This window comes from Teleopsis dalmanni, chromosome 2 (genome assembly GCF_002237135.1).
Source record: "Teleopsis dalmanni isolate 2A chromosome 2, ASM223713v2, whole genome shotgun sequence".
Classification (NCBI taxonomy): domain Eukaryota; kingdom Metazoa; phylum Arthropoda; class Insecta; order Diptera; family Diopsidae; genus Teleopsis; species Teleopsis dalmanni.
This window is the reverse complement of record NC_051847.1, coordinates 56009688-56021781: the sequence shown is the minus strand read 5'-3', so window position 1 is coordinate 56021781 and position 12094 is coordinate 56009688. Positions and strand designations below refer to the sequence as shown.

At 25.3% G+C, this 12094-nt stretch overlaps 1 protein-coding gene across 1 annotated transcript; it reads left to right on the top strand.

Annotated features, from left to right (window-relative positions):
• The first annotated feature begins 6 nt into the window (after positions 1 to 6).
• Positions 7 to 8088, top strand: LOC119678107 (putative transcription factor SOX-14). The gene is made up of 2 exons (XM_038089771.1): positions 7 to 596; positions 6491 to 8088. Exons 1-2 carry the CDS (start codon positions 444 to 446, stop codon positions 8024 to 8026), a joined length of 1689 nt encoding a protein of 562 aa, XP_037945699.1. The 5' UTR covers positions 7 to 443; the 3' UTR covers positions 8027 to 8088.
• Positions 8089 to 12094: the final 4006 nt, after the last annotated feature.

Sequence of the window (12094 nt, the reverse complement as noted above, 5' to 3'; positions counted from 1 at the left end):
AAAAAACTTGTTCAAAGTAAAAATGCCATTTTAATTTACCAGAGTGCTTACAATATATTAAATTAATTATTTGTATATGGATGAACGTATATAAATATAAGTGCAACACAAACGTATGAGCAACTCATGCAAACGTATGCGTAAATAAATATACGAGAGAAGAAAAAAAAATAAAATAAAATAAAAACAACAACATAGCAGCAACAAAAATCAACACTGCCAATAATAAAATTAAATATTTTATTTTACTTAAAATGACTGAAAATATTTATACACGCTAATTTTTTTGCAATTCATTAATAATAACGACATTATTTTTAAATAAAAGCGAAGACGTTGAACGTCCATTGCCAACATAAATGTTAACTAAGTAAATACATATATTCTATATGTATATATAATATACATTCAATGTAAATTGTAAATACTCAACCTATAAAAATATGGAAAACATCACCGAGGCCAATTTTGAATCCTCCGCTAACGATAGCCTCAGCGAAAGAAATACCAGCACTGATATGGATAAGCAAATTTTAATATTTGGTTCACAATTAGTCAATATCAACTCCAGTACGCCATATTCTGACGCAACGCAGGTATGTTTACAATTAATAAACGAATAATAAACATTTTTAGTTTTTTTTTTTTAAATACGTTTTATATATTAACTATGATTGAAATACATATTTGAATTTTTCAAAGTTCAATTACCTACTGCGCATTTTAAAGCAAATCATGTGAACGCTTGAACTGAACCGTTTGCACTCCCCCATTACCAAGAAAATGATTAATCTACAACAACAAAATTATTTTATAAAATTATGTACAGTAATTTTGATGTTTATTAATTGTATATGCGCTTGTTTCAATATATCCTTTTGTATGCATTTAAAATCATATTAAATCTACGATAACTAGAAATGTATTTTACAGATCAATTATACTATATCAGTCAGTGCATGCACACACATACGTACGTGCATTTACATCCACGTATAGCTAAAGTAATGGTTGAGTTTATTCCTTTATTATCAATTTCATCACAAAATGTAGATAAATACGTTATAAGAAACACATTGAAGTAATGTTATATGTATATATAAAATATTACATATAAGTATATATATAATAAAATGTATACATTAATATATATATATATATATATATATATAAATTGTTATATATTTTAAAAAAATTTATTTTATTTATATTCTTCCAATATAAATAATTTTAAAAAAAATATTTACAACATAAATATTTTTATAAAGTGCTATAAATATTTGCATAAAAGTAAGGTTTTAAACGTATTACACATGTATGCAACAAAAGTATTATTTATATACAAATATAATTTACATCACAATCATGTGTATAAATTATTAAACATATATGTATGTATTTACTTATATATAACGTTGAGTGCAAAAAATTGTACCGTAGCACAAGACTTGTGAGTTCGATGATTCCTTATATATTACCGTCCATACATAGATGATTATAAAGTAGAAATTAAATTTTAATATTTACATTTAAATATTAAAGTTTTTAATTAATAAACAAATATTTAAAAAATATATGCTGTAGCTACCCATAACTAGTATATCTCTCACCGGAATAAAATATTAATATAACAATTGATATTTTATTTATAACGGTATGATTAATATGAGTTCGATGATTCCTTATATATATCTCCACCCATACATAGGTTATGATTTATTAATTATAATTAATTATTGATTTATTAAAATCAAATTTCAATATTTACATTTAAATATTAAAGTTCATAATTAATAAACAAATATTTAAAAAATGTGTATGTGCTGTTAGCTATCCATAAGTAGTATATCTCTCACCGAAATGAAATAATAAGATAACTATTAATATTTTATTTATAATGATATGGTTAATATAAAAAATTTAAAATATATATTATAACAATTAAAATTTAATATTTGTATATTATTTTTTAAAAATATTTTAAGTTTGTTTAATTATTACGGTGTTTAAATAATCTACCCATAGAAAGCAGCAAAAAAAAAACAAATAAATAAACTCAAACTTATCCTGGTTTATGAATGTTAAAAAATTCACCCAAGCATCAGTCTGTTGCTATACTCAAATGAAAGTCTTTTCGACTAATATAGCAAATAATACAATGTAATATTATATTTTATATAACTCAATTTCTATTTATATTGTCGACCTATAATCGTTATAAGCCGACAATATAAAATAATAAACTAATTAAGTTTAAAGCCAAGATATATATAAATTATATTTAAATTGTAAATAAATCCATGTAATATAACAATATTTTAGATTATTTTATTATTGATTTTTTTAAAAAATATATTTAATAAATTTATTTTAAATTATATTCGTATGTAACTAATTATTTATATACATATAGCATATGTAATTTATTATTAATTTTGGTAGATAGGAATTTATTAAAACTTATATAACTATATAAATATTTAAAGTAAAATCAATATTGAAAACTTATTAATGTTTAAATAAAAATAGTAAAATAAAAGTCCTTTCAATTTCTAATGAGTCTGGTCCACATTCCAAACAAAATGATCTCCTTAAAAACTGTGCAGGTTGGTTTTAAAAGTTAGATTCTTATAACAAGGTTTTGTGATAAGAAAACGGCGCCAATGCACTACTTGAAGACAAAAGGAAACTTGCCGTCATCAAAAACAAACCAATAATTTTTATATTAAATGTTAATATAAAATTTTCGAAACTTATTTGATTTCTACAGAAGTTCTAACATGTTTAGAGCAGACTTATAGTCTACTTTATTTTATCATGTTCAGATAAGCTGAATAAAATTTTATTTTATTGTTTCATTTTTATAGAAAAAGTAATTTTCTATTAATAATAAAGTCCATTTTCTAAATCGTAAATACTATATATGTATATATGTAGTATACAGTGGCGTAACTACAGGGAAGCAACTGGAAGCAACGCTTTCGGGCCCCCGAATTTAGGGGGCCCACCCATAAGTTTTTGTATTCTTTGTATTTATTTTTAATAAATTCTCAAAAGTGGGACGAAACGTTTTTTGTTGGAGAAATTTCATATTGTATTTTATAAAAGATACGTAAATTTTAAATTTAAAGTACATAATATGTATGTACTTCAAATAATATATTAAACCTATTTATAAAAGTTTTTCTAAGAAAAATATGTGTCTTAATCGAGAGTTTATATGGAAGCTATATCTAGATATAAACCCATTTGAAAATAATTTTGTACGTTGTCTTTTGCAAATATCAGTACTGTATACACCAAATTCCATTTGAATACCTTTATTAAAAAAGGAGAAACCTCATATCCGATTGTTAAGTTTATATCACAGTTACAAGAAATAGACGTCCAATTTCAATCAAATCAAATGGTGAACAAAAGTTTCATTCGAAGAGTTCAAAAGCTGAGAGAGTAGTTTGAACTGAAAAAGTATATATATATTGTACTGATATATACTTAATGGTATTTCCGACGTTTTCTTTAATGCGTTACGAAAATCTTGACAAACCTTATATATCCTTTTCACATTTTTTCGTGTAAAGAGTATAAAAATAGGGGCCCCTTGATATGTTGGTAGGGGCCCCTTAGTTAGAATTTGCTTACAGGCCTAAAAAATGTAGTTACGCCACTGGTAGTATAAAAGAAATCCTAATCAATTTCGAAAATCCGTGCAATATTTAATCATCACCCAAATAAACTTTAATATATATGTAATTTAGATAGGAGAACCTATACTAATAGAAACTTGTAGTTAATAACTTATATAGTTTCGCAACTTTTAGAAATACTACACTCTTTTTATTAACTATAATATATGTATATATGTATGTACATATAGATATTTGATAAAAAAGGAGAGTTTAGTATCTCAAAGTCATTATCAATCATTGACATTTAATTTAATTTTGTGAAATTGTTAAATGTTGTAGATCTAAAACTTCTTTTAAAACTTTAATACTTTATCTTAATGAAAGCGAATTAATTTTTAAAAATTAAATTATTTGTATTATATACCTATCTTATTATTCTATCAGAATAGTATTAATTTGAAAAAGTAATTTTTTAAATATCACAAATTCTTGAAATACACACTTAAGTATTATAATGACTTAAAAAAAAATAATAATTACGAAAATATTAACAAATAAAGATAAAATAAGTTCTTTAACCTTAAACTTCTGAATGCCTAAAAAAACAACATAGTTGAGAAAGCAAATTTTCAAAATAAAATTATAAACTTAAAGCTTATGAATTACCCGTATCATCCCACTCATGTCTATAATTTAGTTGGTTTTATTTTTTTCGTATTTATTGCATTCATATAGCGACCTTCAAACAACAACAAACAGTCTAAAATTTTCGGTTTCGGGTTTATTGACACATACAATTAGGGGATGACAGAAAGGTCTTTCCACTTTACACAGACTTCGTGCACTCCAACCACACTGTTGCAACATGTTTCAACACATTGCCGTTCCTCTTATATTGTTTAGGTCTTTACGTTTTCTTTTATTGTTTTTTTCGTGTATACATTATACATTCATTTCTGTTTTTTGTTTTTGTTTCTGTCTGTTGTGAAATGGGCAATAATGGAATTTACTATTTTTTTATGGATGTGACACTTTCCTATCATGCTTAAATTTTTGAATTTTTTACTTTGCGTTATAATTTATATTGGGTTAAAGTCCTTTTGCAAGGAAACTTAAATGAATATAGGAACCTTTTCTTTTTACGGGGTTAAAGACACTTTATAATACTGTATGCTTGTGTTTGTATAGCTTTTAATGCATACAGAAATATTTTATTATAGTAAAATTAACCTTGGGTCTCAACAGTAAATAAATAAATCTTATAGGTAGGTTAATTACCTTAAATTTTGCTAATTTAGTAAATATATTTTTAACATTATCTACTATTTATAATAATCAAAAGTGATAATTATTTGTTATCTACCTTTGCAAAATAAAATAAGTATATTTTATAAATAAATTTTAAATATATAAGTGAATGTGTGATATTTCAATAGCTTTTTAAAGTACCTCAAATTTATAAAGTAATTAGTATTTTCATATTATAAATTAAGAACTAAAATTTAAATGTTCTACTGTTCTACAAGCTTGACATTAAAAAAATTTATTCAGTAAAGATATTGAACAATAAACAACAGCCACACACTTGAAGAATTTACATATAATACTTTTTATCCGAAAAGCTCAAATCGAAAAATTCCATTGACTGTTGTTTCTGTTCTTATAGCAAATACAAAGACTTAGATCCATAATTTCATAAAAGCCCCGTATTCAGTAATTCTTAATGTGACTGAAAACTGTCCACAGGAAAAATATATGTTCAATATAACATACGGAAGTATATTATCCGACGAACTGAACATAAAATAATATTTCTTACCTTCTTACTAGGTGATTTATAATGGCTTTTTGAAGTAAAAGTTGGTACAATTTATTTTTCAATTAAATGCTTCTGTACAATGCAATACATACGAAGAATATTTATATTTTTATTGAAAATCAAACAACCATTATGCCTTAAAGCTTATATCGAAATATAATACATTTTTAAATACGTTGTCGATATCCAAGTTATACGAAAATTTTAAACATAGCTAAACATAATTGGGCAGAAATACTCTTCTGGCAGATCTCAAGATCAACCTGATCTAAACTAGACAAGAAAATTAATAGTTAACTTCAACTAGGGTGTAGCCTGCTCAGCATTACAGTATCGGTGCGTACTAGCAAGAAATGCTGAGACTGGGTGTACCCTATAATGACTTTTCTTGTGAAACTATACTCAACCTAATGTGTCAGTGTATATTATTGACTAGGATAAGATTAAAAATATTTGCGACTTTTTTTACCGAGCTGATAGAGCTGTTATCCTGCAAAATTAGAGGACTTCATCCGGCTGGTTAACCTTTACTTTTTATAGGAGAGTCATATGAACAACGCTAATCCGTGGCCTCATAACTAGCCATTGTAGGCATATATATATATATATATATATATATTAGATAAATATATATTAACACTAATACCCGTTTTATCAATGTGACACTGTTACTTTCCGGTCTAGTGTAGAGCTAAATTTATCTAAAATTCCATAAGCAATGTATTATCTAATTCAAATTTCATTGCGTGTCTAAATACACTGCCTCTTTATATATCCATAGCATATATATCCATAATACAAAATACTTAAGGAAGATTTACTGAAAGTTTAAAAACAATTATTTGCATTTATTAAAGTTTAAGTAAATATTAATAAATACTTATTAATAAAATTAAATAAATAAATTAAAAATTATATAAATAAAAATTAAACATAAAAAAGTTTAGAAAAATCCTTTAAACCACAAATATATATTTTATAAATAAATAAATATTTTAAATTTTTATGAATCATTTCAATAAAGACAATTTTTTTTTTACAGACAAAAAAGCATTCTCCTGGGCATATTAAACGTCCTATGAATGCGTTTATGGTTTGGAGTCAAATGGAAAGGAGAAAAATCTGTGAAAAAACCCCTGATCTACATAATGCAGAAATTTCTAAGGAACTTGGCAGACGTTGGCAGCTTTTAGGAAATGAGGAAAAGCAGCCATACATTAATGAAGCGGAAAAACTACGCAAGCTTCACATGATAGAATATCCAGATTATAAATACCGACCACAAAAGAAACATTCGAAATCATTAAGTGTTTCAAAACCAAAGCTTGACTCCAACAGTGATAAAAGCAATCAATATGATAATAAAAATTTAAAGGCGTATTCTACTTGTTCGGTTAAACAGACTATCTCAAAACATGGTCGAAAAAATAAAAGAGGATATAAAGATGCTAACCGCACTGAGTTTGAAAAGCATAAAAAAGTTTTCATTGAAACTTTCGACAACACCTGTACAGAGCAGGATATAAAAACCGAAGCAATACAAGTAGTTCCTTCAACAAAATTTTCGTATACCTCAAATTCAACTATTAATTTAGATGCAAGTTCTTCATCATTCAATATTACTGATAAAAATTGCAATATATTTTCAAAACTGATTACTATAACGCAAAATAATGATTTTAATGATGAACATAATATACCTGAATTATTGCGTGTCCCTTCCAGTGATACTAATTTATTACATCTAGATGATGTTTTAAAATATGTGACTACCGAAAACTGCTTTGATCAGTCCAAAATGAAAGATATTAAATCTGAACTTCCACTGCCAGATACAAATAATGTAGATAATTTATCCTTTGCCAACACCTCAATAGAAACAAATCAATTTGTAAATGACGAAAATATTACTAATTTTGATAATAATGAAAATATTGTTAATGATGCCAATTTACATGCTGCAAGCCAGTTATCCTATGATATGGAACTGCAATATCCTGATAATTTTACAAAGTTTACTTCATTTGGTAATTCAATAACGGAACATCAATTACAAAATCATACAGCAAAACTTAATGCTGAAGAGAATTTACATAATTCCGAAATTGAAACAAATGATGAATGTTTAACTGCTCTGTACTGTGACAATGAATGTCAAAATGACATATTATTTGATAACCAAAACACTGTGGAACAACCTACCGTAACTATGAATATAGAAATACATAATGGATTACAATATCGTAGTTCCGGAAACGTAGCATTCCATAACGACGACATTTACTCAGTTTCAATTCCTTGTGCGGATGATAGCAATTGCAGCATTTTAAACTCCACACATTCGACGCATACCACATATTGCGGTGATTTCGCAAACGCAGCAATTGAAACAAATATTGGAGATGCTTCCACTTATACAACACCAATCAATGTGATTTTAGAACCTCAAAATGATCTCAATTGTACGATCTATGACACAAATGGTGCTCTTTTAGCTCTGAGCTACGACGACTTTCAGCCAGAATTAAGTAGTAGTCATTTAGAATTTAATAACAGATATGAGTTTCCAAGTTTATAAGAGAATCAATATAATATAATTATAGTTAAGATTTTATATTTTATATAACGAAAAACTTAAAATGTAAAAAATAATGTAAAAAAAAATGTACACAATTTTAATATAATATATATTCGATATATATTTTTACAAATTATAAATTAATGGTTTTTCTTTTTCTTTTTATATTTAGTATTTAATTTATGCGCAATGTAGTATAATGTTGTATTATATATATTAATACGTTTTGTTAAGCTTCACTTAATTGTGATAATAACTTTCAATTTATATAATTATACTTAAAAAAGCTATAAAAGTTATTATTCACATAGTTTCGTAATTACCGTTATTAATTTTTGTATAAACCCTGACTTAGGGTTAATTTTAATATGTCGTAAAATATGCATACCCGAAGGGTAACCAAAGCTATTAGTTAGATAAAATTTGTAGTTTTTACAAAAGCATAAACAATTGTGTTTCTAGGCTTATCTATTGTTCAACAATTTCTTTTGTATGTTTGCCCATTTTGGACGAATCCAGTTATACATTTTTACTAATAGAAGTGAGAGGAAATGATTCTACAAAACATTAAAATTATTTAAAGTTACTCGCTAAATTTGGCGAACAAAACCATCAAAGATATCTATTGGAAAAAGGGTCTTCAATAGACTTATAAAATTTTTATTAAGAATCAAAATACTAAGAGGTACCTTTACATGCAAACCGAACAAGTGTAGGAATTTATAATTGCTGAAAAACATCACTGAATCAATGAGAAATTAAATCATTTCAATTAAAGTCACTTCATAATTATGGCATAAAAATAGTAGGTTACTAATGTATTCTTATGATTTCAAATCATTTTTTATGGCTTCACTCGCATGTAAAGCTTATTGTGCAACATTTTTCCGTACTATTATCACCAATATAAATCTTGCAACATTTAAATTAATTATTAGCTTAATATTTGTATTTAACAGCAGTAGGGCATATATGTGCTTAAATCACACGTTAACCACCAAGTCCTGGTGGTAGTTGTAGTTTTAAAAGTTCAAATAAGAAAAGCATTCTCAGGATAAATGAAAAGTATAATAAAGAGTATAATAATACACATTAAATTAAATTAATTAATCAAAAAAAAAAATGGTACGTACCTTGTTCTTGAATCTTATGGTACATATGTGTGCATATTACATAAAGATACTTCATGCCATAAAATCATCAACATTTTTGTAGGTGATGCATATTCCTAACAAGTATAAGTATCTTATAAAAATTATTTGTTTCGAATGTTTTAAGAACGACACAAAATATTTAATCACAAATATTAATAAAATGTGTGCACAAAACCTAATCATTTGAGATTATGTTAAGGCGTTGTTACAAACACTAGATATTAGCTTTTTCATGACACGATTTAAGTCAAAATCAAATGATATATTTTAATATTCATACATATTTTTGTAAAGGAATCTCTATATATTTAAAATAACATATAAATCAAAAAAATTCGATTTTGTCAGCATTTTCCGATAAAAAACAGCTGTTGCAACATTTTACAGTGTTGCATATTGTAATATTTTGATATAAATTTATCAACACAAATAGGCAACAATCCTCATATAAACAATATACAACATATAAACAATTTAAATATATATATAATATTATCAACAAAAGTAGTTTTTTATTAAAAATTTTTCCTATCCATAATAATTCGAATGCGTAACACTTTTTTAATTATAATTCTATCTTGTTAATTATGTTAATGTGGTGGATTCATTTCACCATTGTAATATAATTGAGTTGAATTATAATATTTTACACTACTTTATTTTTATTATAATATAAAATTTAAATTTTACTATACATCTCATATAACTGAAAAGCAAAATTTAAAATATGGCATCTTGCTCTAAATTCACCACAGGTCTATTCTCTTTATGTTAAATTTTTGGTGAAAAAAAAATTTTTTTTTCTAACGCCTACACTACGTCTACACTGGCTTAAATTTAGCAAATAACCAAATAAGTATTTCAAATATGAAAAAAGAAAAGAAAAATCTTGTCAAAGATTAGCCAGTATAGACGCAGTATAACACGGTTATGCTATAAAGTTGGTGAGTTTTTTGAAATCTAATAAATAAATCCATCAAATATTATTTATATTTAATATAATTAAATTTACTTAATTAAAATAATCAATATTTTTATTAGAATGAAATTTTCGTTTTGTAAATTATGAAGCAAATGTGATAAAGTTGTAATGAATTTAAATTATAGTGAATTATTACTTGAAACTATAGTTCATAAAAGTGGAGAGCGTTCCTATTGCTTTACACCAATGAAGATAATTTATGACGATACATATTCCTTCTAAAAAGTATTTACTTTTCACTTAATAAAGCTGAATTCTTTAGTGAATTACCCAACGAAATATTGTCTATGTACATAGGGTGACGAAACATCAAATACTCTAATCTCTACTCTAATACTCTACTCTACTCTAATACTCTCTAATACTATATTCTAATTAAAAATTTTAGTTTACATTACATAAAACGAATTCTTTAAAAATAGCAGATTATGATACTTATAAACATATTGCATTTTATTTTATGTGTATTAAATGATTTCTCTCAAGTCTTAATACTTTTCTAGTAACTTGTTTTTATTTTAGTTTAAAAATATGTATTATTTTTAACAAAAACTTTTTTAATTTTGCACTTAAAATATATGTGGCAGCAGTGATACAATATATAATATCGTATCACCAATTGTAAGTTAATTCTAAGATATTTTAATTAATTTCATTCATGTCAGTTAGGTTGAGTTCAAGTCGCGGCATTGTGCACCAAGGTACACTTAAGCCTTAAATCAGTTTTCAAACTTTAGAAATAAAGAAAAGAGTGTTGCAGTTGAGAAGAAAACATTGTAGAGTATCACAGTGTGAAACAGAAAAGGTGCTTCGACTACTGAAACTGCTAGAAAGAAAATAAACAAAATATGTAAAACATTGATAGATTACCTTATTTACGGAAATATGAATAGTTATATAACAGATACAAAACGTAAATATGAAATCTAAAAAAATATATCTTAAAAACAATATCTTAAAAACAGACCAGAAAATTTTACATTTATTATAAGTAAGATTGAATGATTCATGCTTTTCAGCTCAATGTGTAGAAATCATGCATATATTAAAAATTAAATAATGAAGTTAGGTTTGGTTTTGCTGTAACTTTAATACCCTTCGCACAAAATTATTAATAATTACCTAACTTCATCAAATAAGAATGTTGAATAATAAAATAAAAATTCTACAAACATTTATCTATTTAAACGGCACGTATATTCAGTACTGAAATCATATATTCAGATATAAATATGTGAAATGTTATTCTTATTTTTTACAAATCAACTTTAAAATAAGCAGAAATAAGTTCATATTGTTCATTTCATGAAGTAGATAATAAAGTATAATCAACCGATTTCGTTCCTTCCAAGAATTATCAGATTTTGCTCTCATAAACTCTATGTGAAATGTTTATTTTAAGCTCTGTATTCAAGTTATTTAAGCGTTGGGATATTATATTGGACAAAACTTAAATTCACCACAATACAATACAATAAAAATGACGTCAATTGAGTTGAAACCCAAATTTATCTCGATATGTCCTCCTTATCTTGGTGCACCGAATATCATTTCATATTAAATCAATAATAAATATAATAATAATAAATAAATATAATCATTTGATAATATAATAAAAAATGTTAATAACACTATGGTGATTGCTATTACTACAAAAAAACCATTCAAAATATATGAGAAGAAATGTCTTGCAAACCTTGTTAAATAGTTAAATGTACAAGGCTATGAACCGGCTATGAACTTTATCAGTTTTAAATCGGAATCTTTAAATTTCAATGTAATTGAACCAAACCAATAACAGAACTACTGTGATATTAAAAATCCGCTGTACAATAGTTTTTAGTATTCTGGGTTCAGTGTTCGCAGTATAAACTCAGTAAATTTGAGTATTTAATTTCAAACTTGTATATAACACATATATATTGTAACAAT

What these genes read in the sequence shown, in the direction of transcription:
- LOC119678107 (XM_038089771.1), top strand. Translation starts at nt 444, where the DNA reads ATGGAAAACATCACCGAGGCCAATTTTGAATCCTCCGCTAACGATAGC. An exon ending in CATATTCTGACGCAACGCAG is followed by an intron (nt 597 to 6,490) that starts GTATGTTTACAA and finishes TTTTTTTTACAG; the next exon opens with ACAAAAAAGCATTCTCCTGG.